The 20,446-nt window shown below is 37.4% G+C and overlaps 1 protein-coding gene across 1 annotated transcript in view; it reads right to left on the bottom strand.

Moving 5' to 3' along the window:
• Stk3 (serine/threonine kinase 3) overlaps positions 1 to 20,446 on the bottom strand; it is a 324,266-nt gene that overhangs the window by 208,084 nt on the left and 95,736 nt on the right. The window contains exons 5-6 of the mRNA XM_071602220.1: positions 15,684 to 15,848; positions 14,893 to 15,060 (exon numbers count right to left, since the gene is read on the bottom strand). Coding sequence (XP_071458321.1) covers positions 14,893 to 15,060; positions 15,684 to 15,848 — 333 coding nt within the window. The remainder of the gene's footprint in view (positions 1 to 14,892; positions 15,061 to 15,683; positions 15,849 to 20,446) is intronic.

Below are 20,446 nucleotides of genomic sequence, written 5' to 3'. Positions count from 1 at the left end.
CAGTGGTAGAGCACTTGTCTACCATGCACAGTACTGGGTTGGATCCCCAGTATTGCCCCCCCAAAAATCTCAACATCAGAAGTCATCCAGAAAATGGAGAAATGCAAATGAAATTCACAATAAGATACCACCTTTTACACTTATTACAACTATAATCAAAGACAAAAACAGAAAATATAAATGTTAGCAAGGATGTTGAAAAATTAAAATACTTGTTCATTGTTGGTGGGAATGTAAAATGGTACAGTTGCTGTGGAAAACAGTATGCAGGTTCCTCAAAAAATTAAACAAAGATTTACCAAATAATGCTGCATCTTCACCTAGGAACATAGCCAAAAGAACTAATAGGAGGGTCTTGAAGAGATGACTATGTATACTTGTGTTCATGGTAGCATTATTCACAATACACAAAAGATGGAAGAAACCTAAGTATCTATCAGCAGATGAATGAATTATCAAAAAAAAAAATATATATATATATATACACACACACACACACTGAAATATTATTTAGCCTATTTATAAAGAAGGAAATTCTGATACACACTACAATGTGGATGAACCATGAAATCATTAGGCTAAGATTTTTAAAAAGCTATACACAAAAGGACAAATATTGTATGATTCTACTCAAATCAGGTACTTAGAATAGTCAAATTCATCAAGACAGAAAATAGAATAGTGACTACCAGGTTTTGGGGCAAGAGGATATGGAAAATTATTGATTAATGGGTACAGTTTCAGTTTAGGATAATGAAAAAAAATTTCTGGAAATTAACATTGATGATGATTACAGAACAGTGTAAACGCACTTAAAACCAATGAACTACATACTTTAAAATGATTACAACAGTAAATTTCATGTAATATGTGAGTCATTCATTTTTTAGTCAATTACTATTATTAATCTTAAATTCCATACACACACACACAAAAACTAATCTGAAAGAGAACAGATTATAGAGAGTTTAGCTGGTTGAACAGGGGCCTCAATAAGATATTTCCTTGTCTTAATCCCCACAGCCTATAAATGTAACCTTTTTGGAAAAAAAAAATGGTCTTTGAAGAAAGATTATTTGAGTGGGTCCTAAAATCCATTGATAAATGGCCTAACAAGAGAAAGGCAAAGAGAAATTTATGACAAAGGAAAAGACACAGACACTTGGAGGAGAATGTATGTGAAAATACAGTCAGACTAGAGTAATGTAACTACAACATAAGGAAAACTAAGGACTGTAGGCAGCCACCAAAAGCTGGAATAGGCAAAGAATGGATTATCCCTTGGAGCTTCCAGAAGGAGTGTGACATAGCCAACACCTTGATTTCTGGCCCCCTAGTCTAAATTAAAATACTTATACTCTTCACCCTTGGGTAAAATGCTTGGTGCCAGTTATCTACTGAGCCCTGAAGGGCCTCTGCTGGGAGACAGAAGGTATGTAAGTGTGCCAGATGAACTACTACTCAATTTTCACTACTACCAAGGCCCCATCTTCCAGAACTTCTCAACCAAATTTCATTATTAATTGGGCAGGAAAGAGACTATGAATTCTTTTATTTTTTTCAGTGTTTTGTTTTATTATTTTTAAAAAACATAAACTTGGTTTTCATACCATATATGTGGATACTAAATATGTTCCGGCATTCTATGTATAGGATGCCAGGGTTAACTACTTTTTTGTTTTTTGTTTTTTAAAGAAACCATGTTGGATTAGGATTATACTTGGTTGTGAAAAAAGTAGTGCCATATGATCAGCAATGGGGAAAAGCTATAGTATTTTTATTATGCACTGAAAAGAGCAAACCCCACTGCCATCAATGTCTGTTTTCACCCTGCATGTATTAGAGTATTTATTTCACCTATTAAATTGCTGCTTTTAAAAAAAAAAATGGTGCAGGGGTGGACTTTAGCAAATAAAATCCTTTGGGTTGAATGCTCAGCACCAAAAATTTAAAAAGTTGATGGGGAAGGGGAGATAAGTTGAAAAACATAGCAAAGCTAAGGAGAAAACATTCTTTCATTTTATATATATATAAATATTTTCAAAAAAATCCGTTATCAAAAATAACTTCTCCATGTTTGAAAACATCTACAGGATTATTTCTTTAAAAGTAGGTGGTGTAAGGACACAAGGAGAGGAAGGCTTTTTTCCTTCAGTCTAAAATAATTCCTAATTTACCCTCAAAACAGATTGTCATGCTTTATGTACACTGAATGTCCAGAAAACTGCCATCCTTTAAGTGCCTACAATTGTTTTCAAGTCACTTTTGACATAAATCTTTCTAAAATACACAACATATTTGTATATCTTTATAAAAAGGTGTAATAAACATTCTGCATTATATTATTTAAAAGGAAATTTCTCAAGTTTGATTTTTTTTTTTCTTTGCTTTCACTTAATTCAAGAAATCATCAGGGAAGATGGCGGCGAGGGGAGTGCATTGCCCCCGTGTGCTGCTTCACTGTGTGGGAGTATGACAAGTCAGGACGGCTAAAGGCTATCTTGTTAGGAATTTCCAGCAATAGTGGGGTGCTCCGGAACCTGGAGGAAGGATTTCCATCGCACGAGGATCAGCTACGGGGACTCAAACGCGAGAGGTTTGTCGCACGGAGGGTAACACTGCTTATTCACCAAATTGCCCAGCGGCTAGAGTCTGCAGCACGCGCTGGGAAACGAGGAGATAGCGACGCAGGGATACAGCGCTGCAGTTTCTGCCAGCTGTGCAAGCACCGTACTCAGGGCTGAATTCTGGGTTCGAGACGGGGGAAGGAAGTGGTCCATCTCGGTTCTCCACACCGGTCAGACCACAGAGGAGGCCAGTGGACACCATGTTGGAAAGCTGACGTCACCATCCCTGTTTTCGACTGACCGCAGCTCATTCAGCCATAGAACAGGTAATTTCAGGCTTCCATTCGCCTGTGGCTTGCAGACAGATTGCTCGGGCTCAGTGCCTGGGTGCTTCTTAGTGCCTGCTCTTATCGGAGCGAGCACCGAGCGCGGGGCGGCCGAGTTCCGGCTCCCAGAACCGCCCTGGCCCAGGGCTGGGGAGCCTGCAGAGGCTGCTTCTTGGAGTCTGCTCTTATCAGAGCATACACCGAGCACGGAGGGGCCGAGTTAAGGCTCCCGGAACTGCCCTGGCCCAGGGCTAGGAGTCCGCGGAAACTGCTTCTCGGCTGAGGGCTGGTCAGGACTCACCCGTTGCTTTGGTTGCCCGGCAAAGGGAACGAAATGCTGCCATTCGCATAGGATACCAACATGGCAGAGATCTGATGTCACCAGAAAGCGGCGGAGGAGAGAACTTCATCAATACCAGTGGCGACAAAAACAGTTGGTCTCCTGGTAGGGGAGGTGAGGCACAGACACCCGAGTCTCTCTCGATTTGTCATCGAGCCAGAGGGGAGGAACCGGGCCGCTGCAAGCGCCCTGAGCAGGCCCAGCGGCTCACCGGCGTGGTGACCGCGTGACCCCAATTGGAGAGGTGGCAGAGCGGAGCCGCCACCCGCGCCCGCAAGGTGGGCAGACCCGCGACCCAGTGGTACACGGGCGTGGTAGGAAGGGCAGGGCAGAGCCGCCGCCCGCACTTGCAAGGTAAGCAGACCTGTGACAGACTGGCGGGTCAGGCCCAGTGGCCTGCCAGCATGGAACACACGTCACCCCAACTGGAGTAGGGGCAGAGCAGATCCTTCGCCCACGCCCGGATCAGGCCCTGCCGGTGTGGTGGTCACGTAACCCCAACTGGAGTGGGGGCGGAGCGAAACCGCCACCCATGCCCGCAGGGTGAGCAGACCTGTGACCAACCTGCAGATCAGGCACAGCGGTACGCAGGTGTGGTAGGAGGGGCAGGGCAGAGCCGCCGCCCGCGCCTGCAAAGTAGGCAGACCTGCGACAGACCAGAGGATCAGGCCCAGGAGCCTGCCGGCGTGGTAACAGAGTCGCCGCCCGTGCCAGGAACAGGCCCAGCGACCTGCCAGCGGGGTAGTCACGAAACCCCAATTGGAGTAGGGGCAGAGCAGAGCCACCACCCGTGCCCGAAAGGTGGGCAGATCTGCGACCGACCAGCGGGACAGGCCCAGTGGCCTGCCGGTATGACAGACACGTCACCCCATTTGGAGTAGGGGCAGAGTAGAGCCGCCGCCCGCGCCTGCAGGGTAGGCAAACCTGCAACCGACCGGCGGATCAGGCCCGGTGGCCTGCCGGCGTGGTACACTCGTCACCCCAATTGGAGTAGGGGCAGAACAGAGCCACCGCCAGCGCCCAGAACAGGCCCAGTGACCTGCCGGCGTGGTAGTCACGACACCCCAATTGGAATAAGGAGAGAGCAGAGCCGCCGCCCGCGCCTGCAGGAAAGAAACGCAAGCAGTATGAAAAGACAAGGAAAGAAAGGACCACAAGCAATGCAGGTCAACGCAACTTTAGAAGACGTAACAGCTGCAGCAGATGGAATGTCAGATAAAGAATTCAGGATATACATGCTTCAGATGATCTGGAGTATCAAGGAAGACATTAGACAGCAAAATCAGACAATGAAAGATCACTTCGACAATGAATTACGCAAACAAATCCAGGAAGCAAAGGATCAACATTACAGGGAGATAGAGGTTATAAAAAACAAACAAACAGAAATCCTAGAAATGCAGGAAACAATAAACCAACTTAAAAACTCAATGGAGAATACTACCAGCAGAGTAGAACACTTAGAACATCAGACAATGAAGACAAAGTATTTCAACTGGAAAAGAACATAGACAGCTCAGCAAGACTGTTAAGAAACCATGAGCAGAACATCCAAGAAATATGGGATAACATTAAGAGACCAAACTTAAGAGTCATTGGGATACAGGAAGGTACAGAGCTCAAACCAAAGGAATGAGCAGTCTATTCAATGAAATAATACGAGAAAACTTCCCAGACTTGAAGAATGAGACAGAATCCCAAATCCTAGAAGCCTACAGGACGCCGATAGTGCAAAATCATAAGAGATCCACACCTAGACACATTATAATGAAGATGCCCAACATACAGAATAAGGAGAGAATTTTAAAAGCTACAAGAGAAAGGAAGCAGATTACATTTAGGGGTAAGCCAATCAGGATAACAGCTGATCTTTCAACACAGACTCTGAAAGCTAGAAGATCCTGGAATAACATATTTCAAACACTGAAAGAAAATGGGTTCCAACCAAGAATTGTGTATCCAGCGAAATTAAGCTTCAGGATGGAAGATGAAATTAAAACCTTCCATGATAAACAAAAGTTTAAAAAATTCGCAGCTAGAAAACCATCTCTTCAAAACATCCTCGCCAAAACATTACAGGAAGAGGAAATGGAAAATAACAATGAAAACCAACAGTGGGAGGTAGGACAGTAAAGGGGGGGAAAATAATCAAAGAGGAAAACAAACCATGTTTAGTAACATAAATAAACAAATATGGCTGGAAGAACAACCCATATCTCAATAATAACCCTAAATGTTAATGGCTTAAACTCACCAATTAAGAGACACAGGCTAGTAGAATGGATCACAAAACAAGACCCAACAATATGCTGCCTACAGGAGATGCATTTGATAGGAAAAGACATACATAGGCTGAAGGTGAAAGGTTGGGAAAAATCATATCACTCATATGGGCTTCGGAAACAAGCAGGAGTGTCCATAATCATATCAAATAAAATAGATTTCAAGCCAAAGTTAATCAAAAGGGATAAAGAGGGACACTACATACTGCTTAAGGGAACCATACACCAACAAGACATAACAATCATAAATATTTATGCCCCAAACAATGGTGCAGCTATGTTCGTCAAACAAACTCTTCTCAAGTTCAAGAGTCTAATAGACCACCATACCATAATCATGGAAGACTTCAACACACCTCTCTTGCCACTGGACAGATCTTCCAAACAAAAGTTGAATAAGGAAACTATAGAACTCAATAACACAATTAATAACCTAGACTTAATTGACATATATAGAATATACCACCCAACATCAAGCAGTTACACTTTTTTCTCAGCAGCACATGGATCCTTCTCAAAAATAGATCATATATTATGTCACAGGGCAACTCTTAGACAATATAAAGGAGTAGAGATAATACCATGCATCTTATCTGATCATAATGGAATGAAACTGAAAATCAACGATAAAAGAAGGAAGGAAAAAGCGTACATCACTTGGAGAATGAACAATAGGTTACTGAATGATCAATGGGTTATAGAAGACATCAAGGAGGAAATTAAAAAATTCTTAGAGATAAATAAAAACACAGACACAACATATCGGAATCTATGGGACACATTGAAAGCAGTTTTAAGAGGAAAATTCATTGCTTGGAGTTCATTCCTTAAAAAAAGAAAAAAACAACAAATAAATGATCTCACACTTCATCTCAAAATCCTAGAAAAAGAAGAGCAAAACAACAGCAAAAGAAGTAGAAGGCAAGAAATAATTAAAATCAGAGCTGAAATTAATGAAATCGAAACAAAAGAAACAATTGAAAAAATTGACAAAACTAAAAGTTGGTTCTTTGAAAAAATAAACAAAATCGACAGACCCTTAGCCATGCTAGCAAAGAGAAGAAGAGAGAGAACTCAAATTACTAGCATACGGGATGAAAAAGGCAATATCACAACAGACACTTCAGAAATACAGAAGATAATCAAAAACTATTTTGAATCCTTATACTCCAATAAATTAGAAGATAGTGAAGGCATAGATAAATTTCTTAAGTCATATGATCTGCCCAGATTGAGTCAGGAGGATATACACAACCTAAACAGACCAATATCAATTGAGGAAATAGAAGAAACCATAAAAAGACTACCAACTAAGAAAAGCCCAGGACCGGATGGGTATACAGCAGAATTTTACAAAACCTTTAAAGAAGAACTAATACCAATACTTTTCAAGCTACTTCAGGAAATAGAAAAAGAGGGAGAACTTCCAAATTCATTCTATGAGGCCAACATCACCCTGATACCTAAACCAGACAAAGACACTTCAAAGAAAGAAAACTACAGACCAATATCTCTAATGAACTTAGATGCAAAAATCCTCAATAAAATTCTGGCGAATCGGATACAAAAACATATCAAACAAATTGTGCACCATGATCAAGTAGGATTCATCCCTGGGATGCAAGGCTGGTTCAATATACGGAAATCAATAAATGTTATTCACCACATCAATAGACTTAAAAATAAGAACCATATGATCATCTCGATAGATGCGGAAAAAGCATTCGACAACGTACAGCATCCCTTTATGTTCAAAACTCTAGAAAAACTAGGGATAACAGGAACATACCTCAATATTGTAAAAGCAATCTATGCTAAGCCTCAGGTTAGTATCATTCTGAATGGAGAAAAACTGAAGGCATTCCCTCTAAAATCTGGAACAAGACAGGGACGCCCTCTCTCTCCACTTCTGTTCAACATAGTTCTCGAAACACTGGCCAGAGCAATTAGACAGACGAAAGAAATTAAAGGCATAAAAATAGGAAAAGAAGAACTTAAATTATCACTATTTGCAGATGATATGATTCTATACCTAGCAGACCCAAAAGGCTCTACAAAGAAATTATTAGAGCTAATAAATGAATTCAGCAAAGTGGCAGGATATAAAATCAACACGCATAAATCAAAGGCAGTCCTGTATATTAGCGACAAATCCTCTGAAATGGAAATGAGGACAACCACTCCATTCACAATATCTTCAAAAAAAATAAAATACTTGGGAATCAACCTAACAAAAGAGGTGAAAGACTTATACAGTAAAAACTACAGAACCCTAAAGAGAGAAATAGAAGAAGATCTTAGAAGATGGAAAAATATACCCTGTTCATGGATAGGCAGAACCAACATCATCAAAATGGCGATATTACCAAAAGTTCTCTATAGGTTTAATGCAATGCCAATCAAAATCCCAACGGCATTTCTTGTAGAAATAGAGAAAGCAATCATGAAATTCATATGGAAAAATAAAAGACCCAGAATAGGAAAAACAATGCTAAGCAGGAAGTGTGAATCAGGCGGTATAGTGATACCAGACTTCAAACTATACTACAGAGCAATAGTAACAATAACAGCATGGTACTGGTACCAAAACAGGTGGGTGGACCAATGGTACACAATAGAGGACACAGAAACCAATCCACAAAACTACAACTACCTTATATTTGATAAAGGGGCTAAAAGCATGCAATGGAGGAAGGATAGCATCTTCAACAAATGGTGCTGGGAAAACTGGAAATCCATATCCAACAAAATGAAACTGAATCCCTTTCTCTCACCATGCACAAAAGTGAATTCAAAATGGATCAAGGAGCTTGATATCAAATCAGAGACACGCTGTCTGATAGAAGAAAAAGTTGGCTACGATCTACATTCGGTGGGGTCGGGCTCCAAATTCCTCAATAGGACACCCATAGCACAAAAGTTAATAACTAGAATCAACAAATGGGACTTACTCAAACTAAAAAGTTTTTTCTCAGCAAAAGAAACAATAAGAGAGGTAAATAGGGAGCCTACACCCTGGGAACAAATCTTTACTCCTCACACTTCAGATAGAGCCCTAATATCCAGAGTATACAAAGAACTCAAAAAATTAGACAATAAGAAAACAAACAACCCAATCAACAAATGGGCCAAGGACCTGAACAGACACTTCTCAGAGGAGGACATACAATCAATCAACAAGTACATGAAAAAATGCTCACCATCTCTAGCTGTCAGAGAAATGCAAATCAAAACCACCCTAAGATACCATCTCACTCCAGTAACAGTGGCAGCCATTAGGAAGTCAAACAACAACAAGTGCTGGCGAGGATGTGGGGAAAAGGGTACACTTGTACATTGCTGGTGGGATTGCAAATTGGTGCAGCCAATTTGGAAAGCAGTATGGAGATTTCTTGCAAAGCTGGGAATGGAGCCACCATTTGACCCAGCTATTCCCCTTCTTGGTCTATTCCCTAAAGACCTAAAAAGAGCATGCTACAGGGACACTGCTACATCGATGTTCACAGCAGCACAATTCACAATAGCAAGACTGTGGAACCAACCTAGATGCCCTTCAATAGACGAATGGATAAAAAAAATGTGGCATTTATACACAATGGAGTATTACTCTGCATTAAAAAATGACAAAATCATAGAATTTGCAGGGAAATGGATGGCATTAGAGCAGATTATGCTAAGTGAAGCTAGCCAATCCCTAAAAAACAAATGCCAAATGTCTTCTTTGATATAAGGAGAGTAACTAAGAACAGAGTAGGGACAAAGAGCATGAGAAGAAGATTAACATTTAACAGGGATGAGAGGTGGGAGGGAAAGGGAGAGAGAAGGGAAATTGCTTGGAAATGGAAGGAGACCCTCAGGGTTATACAGTGGAGGGGTAGAGAGAGAGGAGGGGAGGGGAGGGGAGAGGTGGGGAGGGGGGATGGTGGAGGATGGGAAAGGCAGCGGAGCACAACAGACACTAGTATGGCAATATGTAAATCAATGGATGTGTAACTGATGTGATTCTGCAATCTGTGTATGGGGTGAAGGTGGGAGTTCATAACCCACTTGAATCAAAGTGTGGAATATGATATGTCAAGAAATTTGTAATGTTTTGAACAACCAACAATAAAAAGTTAAAAAAAAAAAAAAGAAATCATCAGACACTTTTGCTACTGTTCTCAGTCCAACTCTAACAGTTCTTTCCTTGCCCTTTTCATTATGCTGAGCAATGGGAAAACAAACATGAAAGACAGTACAGTGAAACAAAATCAAAACTGTTTAAAAACAATCAATTTGGTTTTAGTACTATCTAAGGAACAAAGTATGTGAATTTGGCAGAAGAGTATAGTTAAAATTTAAGAAAATGAAACTATTTCTCTCTTTTAAAAAATTTAAAAAGAGTCACATTAAAATTAACAAATTTAGTTAATCCCTTGCTATCAAATAATCTAGTATTTTTACTAGCCCTTTTTATTAAGAAATTCCTCCTTGAATATCTATACACCAAATACCTCTTATTCTATCTCAGGAATGATAAAGTATCTGATAAGCCAAAGTGGATAAACAAATGACCTCAACCTTAACACCATCAAAGGACCAATTCTCAATTAACTGCAAATTTCCAACTTAATCATTTTCATTCCCTAATGAATGCCATCTTTGAGTTCTTCATATTTCTCAGGTGATGACACTACAAATATATGTTCTACAAAAAGCTTAATCAGTGAAAAATACAATATTAATCTATGGCTACTTAAGCAGGAGCAACTCTGTTTAAATTAAGCAAGCTCATCCTACACTTTTTTCCCTTTTTAGCTGGCCTAGGCAAGAACAGGTTTCAGGCAAGGCTGGAGGCTGAGCATAGTAAAAGGATGATGTGTCTAAGAAAGTAACTGAGAAATCAAATCCCAGATCACTAAATTCAGAAGTCAGCACTACTGTTCTGGAGTGTTCCTAATATATGTGTCTAGTTACAGGCACGGTAGAAAGGGATAGAACGTTAAGAGAATAATCTGCTATCTTTCTGTTAATCATATCTTCATCTCTTTGTGACAACTTTGTAGATTACTCTCATTAATCTGTATCACTACCCACAAGTGGATGAGAAAAAAATTTTTAAAAAATGAAATGTTTCCTTACTTCCTAGAAAATTTAGAAGAATCACATTTTAAGTGAATAATTATGAGATTATATGGTTTGGGCATCTCTTATTTTTCTAGCCACAAGAGGTTATTTTTGGTTATCTAGGCAAGAACATAGACTGGCCTGAGCTCACATCTCAGTGCTGCTATTAACAGGCTATATCATCTTAACAAATAATGCAATTCATTAAATATCCATTTCATTTTATCTACCAATTAAATGGAGATTATAATACTTCTTTCACAAAGCTGATATAGTAAAAAAAAAAAATTTAGTTACAATAGGAAAGTTTCCATATTTCACTCACTAATCACATTTTCATATTCTACCAGTTTCTCATACCTTAACTATCCCTTTATCTGCTCTCTAACTCACTGAAAAGATTTGAGATTCTGATTTAATCAGTTTAGAATCCTCTTCTAGCTCCTTGTTTCTCCATTTCTTTGTACTCTCCTCTCTCTCCAGAATGTACCCCACTGATACCTAAACTACTCAATAGTATCCTTAAATCCTCCACAGTCTCATCCTTCCAAGAAAAGCATTCCTTAAAACCTAAATCTGGATATCAAGACCAAGATGTAGTGCACTCCACAGTTGAGTGCTATTTAGAAGGCCAAGAAACTAAGATTGTTACCAATATAATTTTTCAATGTTAGCTGGGCCTTCAACAATCCTTTTTTTCCTCTCTTAGACAGCTCCTTCTTTTATGGGCCAAGGGTATTCCCAAACTACTGCAAAACTTGATGAAACAGCAAAGATTATTAATCTCATTAAATTTCCACCCTGGAATACATCTTTTTTTAATATATTTGTAACAAAATAAAAAATATGTATGAAGTACTTCCCTGAATATCAAAAAAACAATAATTATCCCCAGAGAAAGCACTTTGTGTAGCTCAGTGGTAGAGCATTTGCATAGTATGTGTGAAGACTTGAGTTTAATTCCCAGCACTGCCAAAACAAGTTGTTAAACCATTAGAGAAGTCACAAAATAAAGAGTAAGGAGGGGGGGAGCACTTTGTGACTAAATTGCAAAATAATTAAGGTACAACTCTTTTTTCAAGGAACACCATTTTTACTTGAAAGAATAACTGACAGAACACCCTAGGATTACTAGGACTTGAGTATGTGACAGATATTTTCTCAAAAATGTACCAAGTAAGTCTGTCTTTTCAAGAAAAACAACAAAGAGTACTTGTTGTCTGACAAAATTTGAGCTTTCAGGGGCTGGGATTGTGGTTCACCAGTACAGCACTGTCCTTAGCATGTATGAGGCACTGGGTTTGATCGTGAGCATCAAATAAAAAAATAAATAAATGAAATAGAGGTATTGTGTCCATCTACAACTTTAAAAAAAATTATAGATATGATATATACATGAAATTTGAGCTTTTAAGTGGTGACTCAAATTTTGAAAAAATCTGATCTTAACAGCTTCCCAAAAGTAGTAATTCAATACTTTAAATGGTGAAATAGCTCACGGACATAAGAAAAGTTAAATAATGACAATATCATTTGAACAGCAACTTAAAAACTTAAAACTGTACTGTGTTTGGAAGTACACAAGGCAACCCTTGATAAACTGTACAAAGAACCATGGAGTCAAGAAAGACCTATATACAAATTATGAGAAAAAAGAGAAGTCTACTTGGGTGGTAGCTGTCAAGGAAGGTTCTATACAAACAAAATCTTGAGTTGGAACTTGAAAAATTGGTAGGATATAGATTGATTTTTTTAAAAAAAGTGAGCAAGGCATCCTAGGAAGTTTACAACATATACAGCTCATGTATATTTGTTTAAAGAAAAATACCATCTTCAGTTATAATTTTACTATTTCATAGGTATGAATTCAAACTCTCAAGTGATATTTTAAGACCCTTGAATCCGGAGCCACATATTTCAATTCTTTGTTATCAGCCAGACTAGCACAGGTCAAATTTAATATGATGAAATATTTGTATGAAAAATTAAGATTTACAAAGGAAGGGGCAGAATAGCAGTCTATATTAATTCCCAGCTCTGGAACTCGACCTTGGATAATTTAGTAAACCCTACTGCTTTAACGTCAGATACAACTCATTTGAAGATCACCCTACAGATATCTTAGCTGAAAGTACTACACAAATAAATAATAATTAGAGAAGAAAGGAGAATTTGTGTCCCTATTTCTATGCTGACCTTGCTATGTATTATGTTACTTCCAAATAAAGAATTTATTTTTTGTTTTAGCAAAAGGAGTTGATATATACAGGGAATATGTATACAACAGTATTACTCAAAGAATTATTTCTGTAAAATGTCTCAGTATAATATATTTATCTTATTAAAATTTAATGAATAACATTATAACGTCAGGCATAATTCAAATTTATTCCTCTTCAGATATTCTAAAATATTGCATTCTTTTTCATTCCTTCTATTGATTTCACACATTTCTCCAGTCACCATATCATCTTCTACAAACACATACACAAAAACATACATACATTCCTCCCATTTCATTCCTATATCCTTCTTGTAGTAACTACAGCCACTAGAGGGCAATAAATTTGCAAAGATAAATGTACTTATCTACAAGAATTGAAATTCACATAATAATAAATCTAGGGGGAAATGTCATTAGGAACCATTTTAAAGCACAGGAAATAAGATTTGAATAAGCAAGGCATATCCTCCAAAAAGAATCCATAGGAGAATATAAAAGTGCTCAAAAAAGAAATTCTATTTTCTCAACAAGGACTAGCTAAAGAAACAGAGAACTGAGGGTTGGCTGTAGGACATTATGTTAAGGAGGAAAGATGTGAGGGTATGGGGTTAATATACCTTAGCTACTTTGGAGGAGAACTCTAATGAAGGGGGTTATTAGCAGGAAAATAGACAGGAGGTATTTTAGGGTAGTTAAGTACATGGGAGGACAATAAGAAGCATAGAAACAAATACCTATTTGCATTTTAGTAAATTATACGTAGTAGAAATAGTAACACTTGGGAGGTTGAGAGAGGAAGAGAAGGAGGAAAAAAAACAAATACCAAATGTTTTCTCTGATATAAGGAGGGTGACTCAAAATAGGGTAGGGAGGGAGAACATGGGAGGAAGATTACCTCTAGACAGGGAATAGGGGTATAAAGGAAAGGAAGGGAGAAGGGGAATAGCATGAATGGTGGAAGGAGACCCTCATCATTATACAAAATACATGTATGAAGATGTGAATTTGGTGTCAACATACCTTATATACAGAGATATGATAAATTGTAGTATAAAGGTGTATTAAGAATTGTAATGCAAAAAAAAATAAGAGAGCTCATGTATAATGGCATAATTTGGCGTGAACAAACTTTATATACAGAGTTACGAAAAATTCTGCTGTGAATGGATAATTATGATTGTAATGCATTCCACTATTGTCATGTATGTAAGAAATAAAATAAAATAAATTTTAAAAAAGAGTAGAAATAAATTGAAGGAGCTAAGGAAGTTCAGAGATTCTCTGTGGTTAAGGCTTTGTACCAGGCATGTTTATATGAAATATGCTACATTGTCATTAACTTGTTGATTTCTCATCAATTTTCTTTTTTTATTAATTTATGGTCTCAAATTTTCTTACCACCTAAGTATAATGAAACTCTCACTAAGTGAAAATTATGTCTTATGAAAATTTTAGTGATTATACCTTTTAAATACATACATATATAAAATTTCAGAGTATTTTACAGATGTGTACGGGTATAATGTTTTGTGTAGGTGATACATTCTAGTTTTTATCCAGGTTTACCTTAATAAAAAGTTTTAGTCATATTTTATATGACTATATATATTTTTCACAGTAAAAAAATAATAAAAATTTTTTAAAAATACAAATTTTTTAAAACTTAAAAAAAGAGTGTAGGGGAGTCAGGCATGGTGGCTCAAGCCTATAATCTCAGCAACCAGCAAGGCTGAGGCAGGAGGATCACAAGTTCAAAGCCAGCCTCAGCAATTTAGCGAGGCCCTAAGCAACTTAGTGAGACTCTGCCTCAAAATAAAAAATAGAACTATGGCTGGGGATGTGGCTCAGTGGTTCAATCCCTGCCACCGGGGAAAAAAGAATACAAGGAGAAGAGAATTAACAGTCGCTAATCTTTGACAGATAATTTTACTACTTTTTGCACAGAATCTAAATTCAAATGAACTTATTTATCTAATATTTACTATTCTGTGTATGCATTGCAAAACTGAAACACTTACAAGGTTGACAACAAACTATAATTTCTTACCCTCATTGGATGTATATCAGCATAAGGTGGTTTCCCTTCAGCCATTTCTATAGAAGTGATGCCAAGTGACCAGATATCAGCCACACAGTTATATCCTATTTCTTGAATTACCTCAGGAGCCATCCAAAATGGAGTTCCTATCACAGTATTGCGTTTTGCCATTGTATCCTGCAAAAACGTTACATAAATATGAATACTACTATAAAACACAAAGGAAATCTGTATGCAACATTTTTTAATATCTTTTTTTTAATATGGTGCTGAGGATCGAATCCAGTGCCTCCACGCATGCTAGGTGAGCGCTCTACCACTGAGCCACGACCCCAGCCCACACAACATGTTCTTTAAAATATTTATGCTAAAACATCAAATTCTATTCTCAAATTCGACAGGGAGTGGACTGTTTTCCTAAATCCTCAACTAGTTGTAGTATGATATATTAGGAATTTTAGAAATAACCAAGAGTCTACAAGTAACTATCTCCACTTCATTAAAGGCAGTCAATGAAAATAGTACTATGACAGTAAAAACTATAAAAACCAATGTACCAAGGGAAATGATATAGCTTCCCTGTTACAACACTTAAACATTCTGATGACTACAAGATGTATTTTTATATTCACTGTCCCTTAAATTATAAACTTACAATTTGGCTCAGTTATGGATCCTCCACAAGAACAATGAAGTTACATGTTTCTTTCCAGACCCCCCAAAAAGTTATCAAAGTTTAGTTACAATCAAGCCTCACCAAATGAGCAAAAGTGTTTCCAAAATTATTAAAGTTAACTTACTGTTAACTGACCAGCCACTCCAAAATCTGCCAATTTTGCATGTCCTTCTGTATTAAGGAGAATATTTCCAGCCTTTATATCTCTGTGTATTTTTCTCATAAAATGCAAATATTCTAATCCTTTCAGTGTAGATTTTAGAATGGTTGCAATTTCATCTTCTGTTAACTGGAAAGAAATATTTTTTGAACTATATTAAAATGCCATTTTAGATAAATTCTTACCAGAGAGCACACGTATAAGTACTTCTTCCTAATGGCCATTAAACCTCTACTAAAAGGCTAAAGAGAAAATAATCAAGAACCCATTCCCATACACACACAAACATCTGTCATTATTTTCATAACACTTTTCTGATGAAAGGATAATCAAATTTTTCTACAAAATTCCCAATGTTGAAAAAAAAAGAAAAAACAAAAACAAAGAAATAAAATTACCAGTGTCATTCATAAAGCAAAAAACATGTCCCAAAAATCAGCAGGACCATACAAAATCACTATTTCACATGTTGTCTAATACCTGGGTGGCAGGTATTACTATAGCTACCTGTTCTGAAAAAGCAAATTCAGACACTCTTCCCTGTGATGCCTGCAATTCTTGAAGAAAATGAAGACCAACAGCTTTACACCAAGGAAAGGAAATAAAGGAACACAGTGAGACTTGCTGCAAGTCTTCTGCATGAAGCACTTAACCAATGTCACCCTTCCTGCTTCCAGCCAGATCACCCCTAATCCACCCAAGCCTGATTTCTGACCTAACACTGAAAGCTCAAAAGTGAAATTGTCTGAGAAAGATTAGGAAACTGGAAATAAATGTGAAGGCTTCAAGAGAAAAGAAACATGAGAAAAGGTCAAGCAAGAAGAGAAGGGAAAAGAAACATTCTGGACTGTTATAGTAGCGGAGCCACTACTCTTTGAACCAAGAATTGCTAAGAGTTCTGCATGCACTGTCTCATTTATCCTTACCACAATCCTCTAAAGTAGTAAGATATTACAAAATGATAATAAATATCTGGTCTTCTTTCCAGGTTCCTGTCATAGGAGTTTCTAAACACACCTTGGAATTTGCTGAATGATGGGGATAAAAGCACTACTTTTTATTATTCATAATATGCTCCTTTCAACCTCACAGAGTTTATTCTAATGAAATGGCTCTTCAGGGCCCCCACATAGCTTCAAATGAGAGACAGCTGCCAAAGAAAACCACCTTGTGATTAGAGAGTTGGAAATTTCAGCCCCATCCCCTGACTTATGAGTGTCACCAATGTCCATTGACTTACTCAATTATGACCATGTAATGAAACAACCATAACAACCCCAAAAGACAAGGACTGTTCTCGTGAAACTTATATTCTGTGTACATAGGAAGGGATAATTTGATAGAAATAAAAAGATTAAAACAAGAAAAAGTCAATGATAATTGCTCAGAGGGTAATGAAATTTCTGAGAATTAAGTAAAAATAACTAAGGAACTGCTTTAGATCAGATATCCAAGAAAAACTGAATTTTTGTTTGTGATAGGTTTTTGTTTTGGGGGAGGCACTGTTTTTTAATGGGTAGGGGCAGGATGCTGGGGATCCAACCCAGTGCCTCACATATGCTCTATCACTGAGCTACACTCCTAGGAAAGCATTTTTACTGAGGTCTAAACAATATGAAGGAGCCAACCATGTAAATGGCTATCCAGGAACACAACATTCTACATTAAAAGCAAGAGGCAGGAGTAAAAATACCTTGACTCAACTTCTCAAAACTTTCAAAAATACTGAGGAGGAAGGAACACTTCTAAAACTCCTATTATCCCAATAACAAAGCTACTACAAGAAAACTACCACCATATTCTTTTTTCTTAATTTTTTTTTAGTTGTCAGTGGACCTTTATTTTATTTATTGATATGTGGTGCTGAGGATCAAACCCAGTGCCTCATATATACTAGGCAAGCACTCTACCATTGAGCCACAAACCCAGCCCCCACCATATTCTTTATGAACATTGATGCAAAAATCTTCAACAAAAAACTGGCAATTGAAATTCAGTAGGAAAGTAAAGGATTATACACCAGGACCAAATGAAATATATTCACAGAATATTAGGATGGTGCAATACACAAAATTTAAACAATGTAGTGCATGCATCGTCTTACTAGAACAAAAGAAAAGAAGCCACAAGATCATCTCAACTGATACCAGAAAAATCATTTGATAAATTTAATGTTCTTTCATAATAAAAACACAAAACTGGAAATAGAAGAAAACTGCATTATCTCAACATAATAAAAGTCATATACAAAATCCCTACAGTGAACAAAAGACTCAATGGTGAAAGACTGAAAGCTTTTCTTCAAGAATAGAACCAAGGCAAGGATGCCTGCTTTCACGATATCTATTGAACACAGTACTAGATAAAGTTCTAGCCAGAGTGATTTGGCAAGAAAAAGAGACAAACAAGCACCAAGTCATCTAAGGTTTTTACCAGCCAATGGATAAGGAGTGTGGATTTTTTGAAAATTCTGGTAATTCCAAGAACTTTTTTTTTTAATATTTTTTTAGTTATAGTTGGGCACAATACCTTTATTTTATTTGTTTATTTTTATGTGGTGCTGAGGATTGAACCCAGCACCTCGCATGTGCTAGGCGAGCGCTCTACCACTGAGCCACAACCCCAGCCCTTCCAGGAACTTTTTTTTAACCCTAACACTAACTCTGTCTCAAATAAGATGGTGTGACTTGTCGATCCACAGAAAGCAAGCACTATGCTCTAAAGCCTGACTATGAATACAGTAGCCACTAACTATATATGCTTTCTAAAAATTGAAATACGACATAAAGGTAAAATATACACAAAAGATCAAATCTTTTTTTTTTTTTTTTGAGAGAGAGAGAGTCTTTTTTTAATATTTATTTTTTTTAGTTCTCAGCGGACACAACATCTTTGTTTGTATGTGGTGCTGAGGATCGAACCCGGGCCGCACGCATGCCAGGCGAGCGCGCCACCGCTTGAGCCACATCCCCAGCCCAAGATCAAATCTTAATACAAAAAAGAGAATGTAAGATATCTTACTAATAATTTGTGATTCCCTTTTAAGTGTGTTATATATTAGTGTTCTAATGTAGTCATTAATGTTGACTTTATATTATGAAATACTAGTGTTTAATACATTTAAATTATACTATTTCATATTACATCATATTGATATCATACATAATACATACCACACATTAGTAAAATTAATTTTACAAGTGTCTTTTTTCCTTTTAAATGTGACTACTAGAAATTTTAAATTACATGTGACTTATGTTTCTATTGGATAGCACTCTACTAAAGGACCCACAAGAGCAAGGATCTTTGTTTTGTTCACAGATGAATATGACCATGCCTGGCATAGAGTCAGTATTCAATAAATAGTGAAAGAGTGGATACAGACTTATTGATGCAAAAAGCAGGTATCCTCCTAATGTAGGACAGGAGAAGTTTGAAGAAAAAAAAAGGTAAAAAGAAGACATGAAGGACAAGGAAATATAATTTTAATCTGGAATTCTAATACATTGTCAGGTCAGTCACTCTCCCAAGCCAGTCACTCCCAATTTTCCAGGAAATCGGTAAATCTACCTTGTGCACTGTTTGTGAGTCCATCAATAAACCAATAAAGCAAAGAGAGATATGATCTTTTTAGAAACTATAACTTAAGGGACTTTCCAGCACTATCTCTTGATCACTATCCACATATGCCTAAAGATCCAGAGAATGACCAGAGCACAATAAACCATTCTGTAATCACCAGACTGATGTCATCCCTACAAAGCAACCCATACTCACCCTTCACCAAGTTTCAAGAGGAGCCAGGAACCCCCAAACAGTCTCCACTCTCGAGATGACTGGCATTCTTCCTTGAATGTATATTCATTGCTCTCCTAAATAAATTTCTGTGCCTCTACTGATTTATGCTGAAATTCTTTTCTATCATATATATCAAGTTCCCCATTTTTCTGAGAACCTTAGGACGCTCTTCCTGGAATAGCTCTTCTCAGATTTTAATCTGATGTTCCTAGTCTTTTTTTGTTTTGTTTTGTTTGTTTGGTGCATTATAGTTGCACATAATGATGGGATTTGTTATTACATATTCTTATGTGTGATGTTCTCAATCTTGCTAAATTAGTCATTAGCAACCAAGGTCTGTGATTTGTAGGCAGGAATTTATTTAGGTCCCACACTGTACCACTGCAGAAGGTGTGCAAGATAGTGGTGCTACAGTATAGTTTGTGTCTGGGTTTCCTCCTCTCTCCCCACCCTCAACTGCCTGCCTGAAGATTAGAGTGTAGGATGTTGCAAAAGCAGTATCAGTCCATAAAACTGTACCTTGTTTAATTACTTCAGTGATGATCTTTTTTGGTTGCCTAGACTTCAATTTTTATCTTCCTAACAGTACAGAATTTCCAATTAATAAATGTTACTAATCCTCCATTAACTCTCTGATTTGTCATCTCTGCCCCTATAATTCTTATTTTGGAGCTGCACTAGAGAAAGTTCAGTATAAAATAGATCTAGTGTACAACAGAATCTCAAGATCTGTCCGATTTCAATGCTATAAAGTGCCTGGTTAAAAAAAAAAAAAATCACATACTAAAAAAAGATTTGCCAGAGATCTTATAGTGATTCATGAACTGTCTGACTTTGCTAGATGATTTAAAAGGTTCATTCTAATTCTATAAGATATCAACAAAACATTTTCATGTGAAAATAGTCTATTCTTAATAATCAAATAAATT

The sequence above is a fragment of the Marmota flaviventris genome, chromosome 15 (genome assembly GCF_047511675.1).
Source record: "Marmota flaviventris isolate mMarFla1 chromosome 15, mMarFla1.hap1, whole genome shotgun sequence".
Lineage (NCBI taxonomy): Eukaryota > Metazoa > Chordata > Mammalia > Rodentia > Sciuridae > Marmota > Marmota flaviventris.
Note: the sequence above shows the minus strand (reverse complement) of the source record. Positions and strands in the feature narration are given on the sequence as shown.